The 12,522-nt window shown below is 46.0% G+C and overlaps 2 protein-coding genes across 8 annotated transcripts in view; one reads left to right on the top strand and one right to left on the bottom strand.

The window, feature by feature from the left end:
- Positions 1-749: 749 nt before the first annotated feature.
- LOC106587752 (uncharacterized) lies at positions 750-4,116 on the bottom strand. Of its 3 annotated transcripts, none has more exons than XM_014176380.2 (2): positions 3,922-4,116; positions 750-2,477 (listed from the first exon to the last, which is right to left on the bottom strand). In XM_014176380.2, the coding sequence occupies exon 2, from the start codon at positions 2,044-2,046 to the stop codon at positions 820-822; it is 1,227 nt and encodes a 408-aa protein (XP_014031855.1). In that variant the 5' UTR covers positions 2,047-2,477; positions 3,922-4,116; the 3' UTR covers positions 750-819. The 3 variants fall into 3 exon arrangements, with proteins under 3 accessions (XP_014031855.1, XP_045564962.1, XP_045564964.1); XM_045709006.1 differs by lacking the exon at positions 3,922-4,116 and adding an exon at positions 2,930-3,206; XM_045709008.1 differs by lacking the exon at positions 3,922-4,116 and adding an exon at positions 2,930-3,170 and having other exon boundaries at positions 750-2,417.
- Positions 3,921-12,522, top strand: part of LOC106587750 (TP53-binding protein 1) — a 39,186-nt gene continuing 30,584 nt past the window's right edge. For 4 of the 5 annotated variants that reach the window (XM_045708993.1, XM_045708994.1, XM_045708995.1 and 1 more), the window contains exons 1-9: positions 3,921-4,130; positions 7,136-7,223; positions 7,780-7,828; positions 8,283-8,350; positions 8,565-8,693; positions 9,073-9,133; positions 10,047-10,222; positions 10,458-10,584; positions 12,428-12,522. In XM_045708993.1, coding sequence (XP_045564949.1) covers positions 3,948-4,130; positions 7,136-7,223; positions 7,780-7,828; positions 8,283-8,350; positions 8,565-8,693; positions 9,073-9,133; positions 10,047-10,222; positions 10,458-10,584; positions 12,428-12,522 — 976 coding nt within the window. In that variant the 5' untranslated portion in view covers positions 3,921-3,947. Of the gene's footprint in view, positions 4,131-7,135; positions 7,224-7,779; positions 7,829-8,282; positions 8,351-8,564; positions 8,694-9,072; positions 9,134-10,046; positions 10,223-10,457; positions 10,585-10,991; positions 11,064-12,427 lie in introns of those variants that run through there. The other variant, XM_045708997.1, reaches the window with a different exon arrangement.

Consider the following 12,522-nt stretch of genomic DNA (forward strand, 5'->3'; position numbering starts at 1 on the left):
TCACTTCTAACGTGCTCATTATGGGGAGAGCCAGCAGGAATTCACTTCTAACGTACTCATAATGGGGAGAGCCAGAAGGAATTCACTTTAATGTGCTCATAATGGGGAGAGCCAGAAGGAATTCACTTCTAACGTGCTCATAATGGGGAGAGCCAGCAGGAATTCACTTCTAACGTGCTCATTATGGGGAGAGCCAGCAGGAATTCACTTCTAATGTGCTCATAATGGGGAGAGCCAGCAGGAATTCACTTCTAATGTGCTCATAATGGGGAGAGCCAGCAGGAATTCACTTCTAACGTGCTCATAATGGGGAGAGCCAGCAGGAATTCACTTCTAACGTGCTCATTATGGGGAGAGCCAGCAGGAATTCACTTCTAACGTGCTCATAATGGGGAGAGCCAGCAGGAATTCACTTCTAATGTGCTCATAATGGGGAGAGCCAGCAGGAATTCACTTCTAACGTGCTCATAATGGGGAGAGCCAGCAGGAATTCACTTCTAATGTGCTCATAATGGGGAGAGCCAGCAGGAAGGAGATGAGGAAAAAGAGGCCATTTCATAGCCACCGACAGGTCTGATTGGAGTGCCACGTTATAATGATGGATTGCATTTAGGTTTTCTACCAGTGTCTCAAGCACTTCATATTCTAACTCTAACCTAACCCAGTGCGCTATCCATACATCACTCCTTCAAAGCTCCACTCTACCACATGTACATCAACCAAAGTTCAAATATACATTGTCAGTCATATTATATTTTTTACTCCCAACAAACTGTTTATTACAAGAAAATGCAAACATCATTACAGATATTGTGTAACCTAACTCTCGAGACAGAGGATCTCTTCTTCTTCTGTTGGGCTGTAGAAGGCAGCTGTGTGCTGTTGGGAGATCGAGGGGAATGAGGGAGGCGATGGCTGACTGGGCAAACTCTGATCCGTTACCACTTTCTCTATCATACAAAGGTTTCCTGAGAGCCCCCTCGTCTTCCTGTCCTCCTTCCGAATGTTCCTGAGCATGCTGGTTATCTGGCGCCGGCACTTTACCCAGTCTTTACCACATTGACGCATGTCTAAACGGCGAAACTTAGTGGCGACAAACTGTCTTATGGCAGAAAGTTTGTCCGGGTCCAGTTTGTTAAGGCCCAGTGCAGGAATGCCCTTGAGATTGCTGGTAGCGAGTTCACATTGGGAGAAGACTGCGTGTAGAAGGTATTGCACTGTTGCCCTAGGCGTCTGAAACTTGTGTGCAGTTCTAATTGTGCTTGCAGGAAGACGCACATTCCACTTCATGTAGCCCAGCCAAAGCAACTCATCCCTCTCTGTGTTTGTTATGCTTCTCTGAATTTGTTTGCCTGCAACAGGTGTCCTTTGAGCTGACAGAGGAGTCTTCTGCAAAGGCTCAGCAGTGGTTTGGCTGCCAGGCAGATGGTTAGTCATTAGGTGGCTTTCTACTACGGCTTTGGCAAGCTGGATAGGTTTATCCTTGGGGACATGAATTGGCAGCCTGTGAGAGACATTGGTCACTTTGTCTTGACTAGCCAAGGGGCTACAGATTTCTATTTGGACTTGTTGCTCTGCTTCCTTAATCGACATTTGATCATAGTCCACCTCAACCACAAAACATGACTCCTCAACCTTCACAAAACATTGGTCATTGGTTTTGGCAAGCTGGATAGGTTTATCCATGGTTACCTGGCTTGGGGGCCTGGAGGCTACCACTCTAGTGAGTGACATTGTGTTGACTATCTGGATGGGTTTATCCTGGGCTAACAGACATGGTCGCCTGGTGGCCTTCATAATGTTGTTATGCTGGGTAGGTTTATCCTGGGAGACATGGGTCACTTTGTCCTGACTAGCCAAGGGGCTACAAAGTTCTATTTGGACCTGTTGTTCCTCTTCCTTAATCAACACTTGATCATAGTCCCCCTCAACCTTCACAGGACAAAGCTCCTCAATCTCCATAAGACATGGCTCCTCAACCTCCATAAGACATGGCTCCTCAACCATCCCAGTACATTGTTGGTTCATACCATTTGGTTTAGCCATGCTTGGCACTTCTCTCACTGTATGCGTTTGATTGTCTCTGTCTGTAAAGGTGTCAACAAAGAGAGAGGATTGAGATGCGTTCTCTTTATAAAAGTCTCTCTCCGCCCTGAGATCGACAGCTTCGACTTGCAGAGCATCATGCCTGGACTGCAAATCATTTAAGGACTTCCTCAGGACCTCACACGATACACAGGTGCCCAGGTCCTGCTCTTCAGTTTCTTCTGTGGTGTCAGCATAACTGTCCCTCGGGTCAGCACCTCCAACCTCACTCAGGTCAAGGCACTTCTTCTTCTTCTTCACCGCCCTGTCATAGCTCTGCAGGTTTCTTTTCCCTTCTGTCTGAGCTGTGTTCGGACTCGAGGCATAGTCCTCTGGGTGAAGGAAGAGGGATGGGGCAAAGTCAGGGTGGTCCGGATGCAGGTTTGGTTTCTCTGAAACATGAACTCAAATTAGATTTTAGTCTCTTCAGACAGACACTTAAATTATTGCACTGGAAATGTGGTGTTCTATACAGTTGCCTGTGTGAACTGTCTTTGACAGTTTCCCGTACATCACTTACTTCATGAAAACTCTGTAGCTTGCTACAATCCAGGGATGCGAAATTAGTTGTTGCCCGAATTGTCCCATTATCCCAACTGTTACACAGAGAAGATTGAACTGCTATTTGTTTGTTGCATTTGTTCAATCTTCTAGGTCTAACAGTTGGGATAATGGGCCAATTCGGAGAACAACGCATTTCTCATCCCTGGATTGAGGTATGTTTTCCAAGACATACCTCACCCCGCCTCAATTGTCTTAATCTACACCGGAAGCCTGTCCTACCCTAGCGCAGCTGTAAACAAGCGGGTAGGATCTGTTGGCTACGAACTGACCATCAACTTACTTAAAACAAAGTGCCTCCCACAAATGCGAGAGGAGGTAGTAGGGTGCCAGTCGTTTCCCATTTGGAGTACCAATTTACCACCCACACGGGAAGGCAGATCTGGTTCTTCTCTCTTCACCATTTTTATCCAAGTTTTCCTTTGACTTTGAGCAATTTCGTTCTCTCCAGTAGGGAATCGGAAAAACCCTAACCCTCCTCCTTTCCGATATTGGGCCTTGCACCCCCAAACACAACATTGCATTTTGAAGGTCCGTAGCTAACTAACTACGTTTAGGAAGTGAGAACACAGCACATGACTGAGAGCAAAACGTTGAGCCAACTAGTTAGCTAGTCCATAAAAAAACAGCCATGCATAATATTGATTTACTTAGCTAGCTAGTTTGCTAAAAATAATATTTCATAATTACGATTGCAACCACAATTTGAGCTGGTCTCCTTTTGGCATAGCTAGCTAGGTACCTTGGTGGTCCAACAACTAGCCCAATCATTTCATTAGCCCATCCCCTTTCTCCAATTTCGCGGTGAAACTACACATACGGATGGTTATGATTGATCTGGGACGCTTCATACGCGGTTTGAGACGCTTGCTGAGTAAAACATAGAACAGCAAAACGACTAGCTTCATACTCTACAGCTAGCTATATTTCACGAAATCGTAATATTTGTAAACAAGGCTGTTCTGGCAGCAGAACTTCGAAATCGGAAACCTGCAAACGCATTCACAGGGGAAATATTTGGCATAAACATATACGATAGCTTAGCTAACTATCTAATGCTAGCTAGGCTACGTCGTTACCGGTAGCTAGCTAGTTAGACTAGCAAATTCTGTTGTGGTCTTCTAACTAGCTATTTATCGGAAAGGGGACTGTAAGTCCATGCCACCACACGGATCGATTCAGTTGTATTATAGTGTACATCTCTACCTAACAGTCGGGAAGTTGTTCCTATAATATCTGCCTTCGTTCTTTGTTTTGGCGCAGCAGCTACGCTACCTGCTGTCCTTGCATGCCATAATCCGATGGATCCTAGCGGAAGTGATCTGGATTCGAGTCTGCCCCATGCAGAGAACCCGTGCCTGATCGTGGAGGACTCCCAGCCCGACAGTGCGGCACTGGAGGACGACCCGGACAGTAGCTACCGCGCCTTGCTCGCCCGCCGCTTGTCCAGCCTGCAGCCCGCCACCTCCCACAGCCCTGTACTGGTGAGTAGCACGGTGTACAGTAGACAGCGGGAGGTAACGAGTGAAGATGGGCTTGAACCAGCAACTGTGGTTACAGTTACAGTAAACCTCCTGTGCCAAAATGATCCATGTCTACTGGCAGGAGTAGTACCGTAGATGAAGAGAGAGAGCCATAACGTTAGATTAAAATATCTCTAGGATATATATGACTGGGGGCTTGGGAGGTTGCCCATCTGTAGAATTACTTTGCCCTACTTGCACCAATGTCACTTGATGTATCCATAATTCTATGCAAAGATGGTCATTTCTGACTGCAGCGTGGGAATCGTGAGAGTAGCCCCGAGGACAGCCAGCCAGAGCAGGGCTTGAACCAGTGACTCAGAGGGCAAGTACACTAATGTTGCATCCTGTAACATAAAGGTCTAGAGATCTTTTGAGAGGCGGTAATAAGCTTTCCGGTCATACAGGGAGGGGAGACGATAGGGGTATTGTTTTTGTCAGTTCCTCCTAGCCTGGTACCAAATCAGTTTGTGTTTTTGCCCACTCCATTGTCAAGCAAGAGAGCAGAAATAGACTGTCACCCAGGCTAAGTTCCTCCTACTACCTTAGAGCAGGAACAGACTGGCACCCAGGCTAAGTTCCTCCTACTACCTTAGAGCAGGAACAGACTGTCACCCAGGCTAAGTTCCTCCTACTACCTTAGAGCAGGAACAGACTGTCACCCAGGCTAAGTTCCTCCTACTACCTTAGAGCAGGAACAGACTGTCACCCAGGCTAAGTTCCTCCTACTACCTTAGAGCAGGAACAGACTGTCACCCAGGCTAAGTTCCTCCTACTACCTTAGAGCAGGAACAGACGGGCACCCAGGCTAAGTTCCTCCTACTACCTTAGAGCAGGAACAGACGGGCACCCAGGCTAAGTTCCTCCTACTACCTTAGAGCAGGAACAGACGGGCACCCAGGCTAAGTTCCTCCTACTACCTTAGAGCAGGAACAGACTGTCACCCAGGCTAAGTTCCTCCTACTACCTTAGAGCAGGAACAGACGGGCACCCAGGCTAAGTTCCTCCTACTACCTTAGAGCAGGAACAGACGGGCACCCAGGCTAAGTTCCTCCTACTACCTTAGAGCAGGAACAGACGGGCACCCAGGCTAAGTTCCTCCTACTACCTTAGAGCAGGAACAGACTGTCACCCAGGCTAAGTTCCTCCTACTACCTTAGAGCAGGAACAGACTGTCACCCAGGCTAAGTTCCTCCTACTACCTTAGAGCAGGAACAGACGGGCACCCAGGCTAAGTTCCTCCTACTACCTTAGAGCAGGAACAGACGGGCACCCAGGCTAAGTTCCTCCCTACTACCCTAGAGCAGGAACAGACGGGCACCCAGGCTAAGTTCCTCCTACTACCTTAGAGCAGGAACAGACGGGCACCCAGGCTAAGTTCCTCCTACTACCTTAGAGCAGGAACAGACGGGCACCCAGGCTAAGTTCCTCCTACTACCTTAGAGCAGGAACAGACTGTCACCCAGGCTAAGTTCCTCCTACTACCTTAGAGCAGGAACAGACGGGCACCCAGGCTAAGTTCCTCCTACTACCTTAGAGCAGGAACAGACTGTCACCCAGGCTAAGTTCCTCCTACTACCTTAGAGCAGGAACAGACGGGCACCCAGGCTAAGTTCCTCCTACTACCTTAGAGCAGGAACAGACTGTCACCCAGGCTAAGTTCCTCCTACTACCTTAGAGCAGGAACAGACGGGCACCCAGGCTAAGTTCCTCCTACTACCTTAGAGCAGGAACAGACTGTCACCCAGGCTAAGTTCCTCCTACTACCTTAGAGCAGAAATAGACTGTCACCCAGGCTAAGTTCCTCCTACTACCTTAGAGCAGGAACAGACGGGCACCCAGGCTAAGTTCCTCCTACTACCTTAGAGCAGGAACAGACTGTCACCCAGGCTAAGTTCCTCCTACTACCTTAGAGCAGGAACAGACTGTCACCCAGGCTAAGTTCCTCCTACTACCTTAGAGCAGGAACAGACTGTCACCCAGGCTAAGTTCCTCCTACTACCTTAGAGCAGGAACAGACTGTCACCCAGGCTAAGTTCCTCCTACTACCTTAGAGCAGGAACAGACGGGCACCCAGGCTAAGTTCCTCCTACTACCTTAGAGCAGGAACAGACTGTCACCCAGGCTAAGTTCCTCCTACTACCTTAGAGCAGGAACAGACTGTCACCCAGGCTAAGTTCCTCCTACTACCCTAGAGCAGGAACAGACGGGCACCCAGGCTAAGTTCCTCCTACTACCTTAGAGCAGGAACAGACGGGCACCCAGGCTAAGTTCCTCCTACTACCTTAGAGCAGGAACAGACTGTCACCCAGGCTAAGTTCCTCCTACTACCTTAGAGCAGGAACAGACTGTCACCCAGGCTAAGTTCCTCCTACTACCTTAGAGCAGGAACAGACGGGCACCCAGGCTAAGTTCCTCCTACTACCTTAGAGCAGGAACAGACGGGCACCCAGGCTAAGTTCCTCCTACTACCTTAGAGCAGGAACAGACTGTCACCCAGGCTAAGTTCCTCCTACTACCCTAGAGCAGGAACAGACTCTCACCCAGGCTAAGTTCCTCCTGCTACCTTAGTTTGTTGTCCGATGACCTCAAAGGAACTTTGGGGCATATCAACTTAGGTTGTGACATGACATTACTTACCTCTATTATTCTTTACAACTGACCTAGGACTGGTTTTGTTGTGAAGCTCATATTCATTAATGTTAGAAGTGGGGGGATAACAGATATCAAGTCAGTTGTCAAGAGCAAAAAATATCACTTGGCCCAATTTTGAATCAATTTAAAATGCATCCCTCCATCCTACCTGCCATGGAGTCAATACTGACACAATTGGATAGGTGACAGCAGGGTTTTCATCAAATAATCCAGTCATGTCAGATCAGTACTTGTCCTACTTCATGGGAAGGAGTGATGCCTGTTGTTCTAATATGAACAGGGCCACTGAATCCAGCCTTCTCTCTCCCCAGGAGCTGATCTCCTCTCCAGCAGGAAATCGATACTCCGAGACCGACAGCCAATCAGAGAGGGTCCAGAACAACAATCACAACGGGCCAGGTTGGTCTCTCAACCTGTGACCATAAAGGACAGAGATTGGATACCTGGGGCCGTATGAATAAGGCATCTCAGAGAACGAGTGCTGATCTAGGATCAGTTCCCCCCTCTCCATGTAATCCTATTCACTGGGATCTAAAAGGAAAAACTGATCCTAAATCAGCACTCCTACTCTGATACGCCTGGGACCCAAAGAGTTGCATTGGGTCTTTTTAGTGGGCTAATGCACTCTTTTGGTGTGCAGGAAACTCATGTTCGAACCCTGTCGCTTACATAGATTTGGAACATTTAGTGGGGTGTTGGTCACTCCTATAGCAAACTAATGTACCCTCAGAAACACTAACAGTCCAGGCTGCTAAGTTAAGGGCACAGAAAATAGTAAGTGTGAAATGTAAACTCTGGTTTCAACCATTGCAGCCATTATCAGAGTAATAACATGCATATAGCCTATTGATAGCGCTGGTTTCTCTGTGATAACATTGAAAGCAGTTGATAGCATTTGTCTCCCCATAGCAGACATTGTATTCTGTCTTAAACCTATTGAATGTATTTTCTTTAGTCAACCAGGAGGAAAGTCAAGTCCTAGAAGTTTGCTCCAATACAAGGAGGTAGGTACTAGGATAACATTGTCACCAAGATGCAGTGAATTGAAGCGTTTGTAAGAGCATTGAGACAGCCAGCTGAGATGTTTGAGAAGTATGCTGCATTCCAAATGGACCCTGGCCCTTGTCGACTACCTAGACACTCCTGTAGATCTGAGAGGATTGGATAGGTGGACGCAATATGGTGACATATCCAGAAACACTAAAAGTCCAGGCTGCTAAGTTAAGGGCACAGAAAATAGTAAGTGTGAAATGTAAACTCTGGTTTCAACCATTGCAGCCAATATGGTGACATATCCACCTAGCCAATCAGAAGGCAAGATGACTCTATAACGCTTATATCTTTCCAATCACCTCCAATCTACAGAGGTAGCTAGGTTGTAGGGGGCAGGCTAAGGGTCGGTTTGGAATTCAGCAATAGTCTGCTTTACGTTGACATCTTGATCCCTGACACCATCAGGTGTGCTACAGAAGACATGGCCACGGAGTCTGGGGCGGACTCCACTACACACTGCGCCCAGTCTGAAGGTATGAGCAGTTTTTAACAGAGAAAGAAATAACCATCTGAGATATGTCTCTGAGATAATATACTGTAGCTGTGTACGTTTTCAAATGCTCCATCGATGCTCTTGTTGGAAACATTCTTTTTAGGCTGTGCCACTTTTTTCTCATCACCAGATCAGTATTGCATTTCATGAATCATGATTTTGAGCTGTGCATGTTTATGTTGTGTGTATTTTAGGAGGAGTGTCCAAGTTTGATTTTCTGGAGCTTTCTGAGAGCCAGGGTCTGGGTGAAGTGGTGGGGAACAGTCAGGAGGAGGAGGGCCCTACTGCTGCCCAGACAGACAGCCAGAGACACAACAAGCCAGGTAACAATACTAAGTTATTTTTACTTCTCTTGAGTCCATGGACGTGTTTAGTAGGTGGAAACCCATTTTAAACTGGGGCAAACAGGGTGGTACTACCTGGGTCGTATTCATTAGGCAACAAACTGAACTTCTGAGGAAAACGGAAAGGGACTACCTGAACTTGTCCAGTAAGAAATTAGCTTTTATTTCATTTCCTGTTGCAAAATGTTTTGATGCAGTGTGCCTAATGAATATGACCCTGAACATGTTCATGAAGAATAAGAACACAGACATATTTTTATTTTCCGTTGCAAAATGTTTTGCTACAGTGAATTGGAGTTGAAATCTTGACCAAAGTGAAACATATTTTGTTGACTTGTCATTGTTTTGTTGTCACCAGGTGAACAGAAGAACACAACCAGGGGCTTGCCTTCAGGCAGTCAGGACAGCAAATCCAAGAGGTGAGAATATCCATCGGTAGGATGCATACCTACAAGACCATATATAGTCATAAAGCCTCCGTGTACCACAAGCGCTCGAGAGTCAAGCTTTAAAGGTCCAGTGCAGTCAAAAATATGATTTCCTGTGTTTTATATATATTTCATCATTATCTGGTTTGAATAATACTGAAATTGTGAAAATTATGATAATGCCCTTCTAGCGTAAGAGTTGTTTGAAAAGACCGCCTGAAATTTCTGCCTGTTTTGGTGGGATGGAGTTTTCACCTGCCTGGTGACATCACCAGGTGGTTAATTAGTTAATAGACCAATAAGAGTTCCAAACCTCTCTGCCATTAACAGCTAGTTTTCAGTTTCCCCCTCCCAGACAGTCCTAGCTGGGAAATAGTTTTTTTTCTAATAAGCTATTTTTGTTTCTTTTGACCATTTTAATTGAAAACATTCACAGTAAGATACTTAATTGTTACCCAGAAATGATTTGATATTGAGATAAAAACGTCTGCATTGGGCCTTTTAATAAGAAGGGCTGAATCTGAACATGAAAAGTGCACACCTTAATTGGAAGATTCACGTGAATCACACATTGATGTTAGTGGGACATTGGTAGTCATTTTATAAAGCTAGGATTCGGCCCCAAAATGATCGATCCATTCCTCACAGATTTACACATGCTAGTTCTGTTGCTCAATCCCAAATCGACTCCTAGACGATATCTTATGCACCTGTGGAGCTCTGGGAAGATTTGATAGACTCATTACCATAGTGCTTACATCTAACTTGCCCAACAGGCTAGGTGGAATTTTCACCATATTGCTTACACATCAACTTCTCTCAGATCTCCAGAAGTAAATAAAAGGTCTAAGCGTTGATTTGGAATTGTGCATTAGTTTAATAAAGTGTCTGGTTCTTGCCCCAGGTCGGAGGTGAGCTCCAGCAGCTCGTCGGAGCCCCTGGGTTGTGCCGGCCGGGAACTGAGTGTCCAGGCTTTGCTCCACTCCCAAGGCCTGCAGGCCTCCGAGGACCAGGATCCCAAAGGGGACGACTCTGAGCTGCTGTCCTCTCAAGAGGACCTCTTCGACACTGACAAGACAGGTGGGCCATCCATCTATCCACCCATCCAAACTATCTGTCTGTGTTATAGACATATACTGCCAGGGCTTACAGTACTTCTCCAGTTCAAGCAGCTCTTGTTGGTAGAGGTTAAAACAAGTGTAGTCTGTTGTTTACAAAACAATTTGAAGGCGAGCAGTCACAACTGTTATCAACAGTTGACATGAACAATTGATCACAAATTAACAGATGATAATGGAGTTCTCTCTCTCTCTAGGCACAGGGGTGGACAGCACAATGTCAGAGCCAGAGAACCAAGGCGTGCCCACCCTGACCCCCGCCCACACCCAGCATCTGCTGCACCTCGCTGGGCAGGGCACCCTGGTGCAGGAGAGCCTCTCCCAGTAAGACCTCTCTCGCCTCAACACTATACTGCACACTCCCACTGAGTTGCAGGGATGCAAACTAGTCACCTTTCGGTGAAATTTGCCGTTTTGATGCCAAAATAGGTGGCCTACGTGACTCATGTAGATCCGATGAGAAAAGTTTGGGGGGGTGTTGGATCACTACTGGCTGTAACAATCGAGTGATGCGCGTTTGGAACAATACTGTCTGTATCCAAGGCTCAGCCAATCGTTTACATAACAATAGAATGCAGCGCAGCACGCGACTGAAGAAAGAAGAGACAACCAATTTACTAGTTGCATCATCAGCGCGCGCTCTGGAAAGGCAGCTTGTCAGTTAGAGCAGCGCGTGCCCTGAACGAGAACGAAGAGGTAACGTTAGGTGAGAAGCCTGACCACGGAGACGGGGGGGTGAGAAGGTGATGAAGCGTACTTCATGAGCTGTAACCGAAAAACAACTGGCATTTGGAAAGTTTGAGGTGAGGGAGAAAGTGTGGAGGAACAAGTATTAGTATTGTTATGTATCTTGCTAGCTGGATCGAATTATCCGTTAGCTAGTGTTACCTTTCTTGCCTCCCCTCCAGAACGTAGTCAGGACGGCTCAGGGGAGCCTTCACTTGCTAGCTCCAAGGCCAGAGCAATGCTCTGGGGTAATTCCCACATTTGGGGATCTTATCCTCTGCTAATGACAAGTTAGCCTGGAATTCCACTGAAGTAGTTAGCTTTTATTAAAACTTGTACATCATTTGAGGTAGTCCGAATGACAAAATAATATAGTGGGCAAACGGAGCAAAACAGTCCGGCTACATCCCCGTCACACACAACTGCATTCAAAAGCGAAAGTTAACTTACTACGTTACCCATAATGCACTTCTGTGTTTTAAAGCTCTACCCCTACTTTACCAACACTAGCCAGAGAAATATTGAGCAACATTAGCCAACTCATCTGATCAAGTAATTGAGTTTATGGTGTGAAAATTAGCTTGCTAATAAAGTCAGACAGCTAACGTTAGCTAGCTAACATTAGTAACCTAACCAATTCGCTATAGTATTAACTGATATTCGACTCCTTGCCGTTCCTCAAATTATAACGCGTTAGTTGCTTACTGGACCCTGGCAATCTGTGTGAAATGTTAACTAATGTTTCCCCTCTACAGTATGTGGTTAATTTTCAGAATGAAAATAGAGGTGAAAGGAACACTACACACTCTCCCTCTTTCTCACTTTTGCTGGCACATTGTAGAACAGATGTCCACAGGCAGAAAGTGTACAATGTAATAATGTGCATTGTAGCCCAAAGATACTGTCAAGTTCAACACAACAAAAACAATAACGTGTGAGTGAGGGAGGATTATTTATATTTTTATTCAGTGAACGTTATTTTTGCACACGTAGCCTTGTGCACTTGATCGATGTATATATTGGCCACTATAATAGAGCAAAAATATAATGCCTGTTTCATTTTATTTCTACTTTAATAAGATGTTTTTTTTTCCAAAGTGCAATATTTATACTGATCATGTAGATCATATTCTTTGTTGTTTTTAATTAGTTAATACCTGCATTTCCCCCTGGCAGGGATTTTTCTGCATGTTTCAGTGCAAAAATTAAGTGTCACCTTTTTGGGCCCTCAAGAGTTTGCATCCCTGGAGTAGTTGTCCTGTTGTTTGGGTTGGCCTGGGTTGTGTTCAATAGGACAATCTGTGTTCCAATTGGTCAAGTTGAGGTAGTACTTTACCGTTTCAAAACATTTTGTCCCTACCGAACACAACCAGCGATTCTGTTTTGTCCTCATCAGAGGAAGAATGATTGTTGCATTCATCTTTTCCTTCTCTTCCTATAGGAACTCTGTTGACTTTGTAGCACCCACCCAGGAAAATTTGAGCCAAACACCTTTTATTGTCCCCAATTCACCGACAGGACAAGAAAATGAACTGG

This window comes from Salmo salar, chromosome ssa26, assembly GCF_905237065.1.
Source record: "Salmo salar chromosome ssa26, Ssal_v3.1, whole genome shotgun sequence".
In the NCBI taxonomy this organism is placed as follows: Eukaryota; Metazoa; Chordata; class Actinopteri; order Salmoniformes; family Salmonidae; genus Salmo; species Salmo salar.

Bases quoted from the DNA above. Each gene is read 5' to 3' on its own strand.
- LOC106587752 (XM_045709006.1), bottom strand. From the start codon at position 3,170: ATGCAATGTTGTGTTTGGGGGTGCAAGGCCCAATATCGGAAAGGAGGA. The intron at 2,478-2,929 runs GTAAGTTGATGG...TTCATGTTTCAG, and splicing joins TGGGAGGCACTTTGTTTTAA to AGAAACCAAACCTGCATCCG.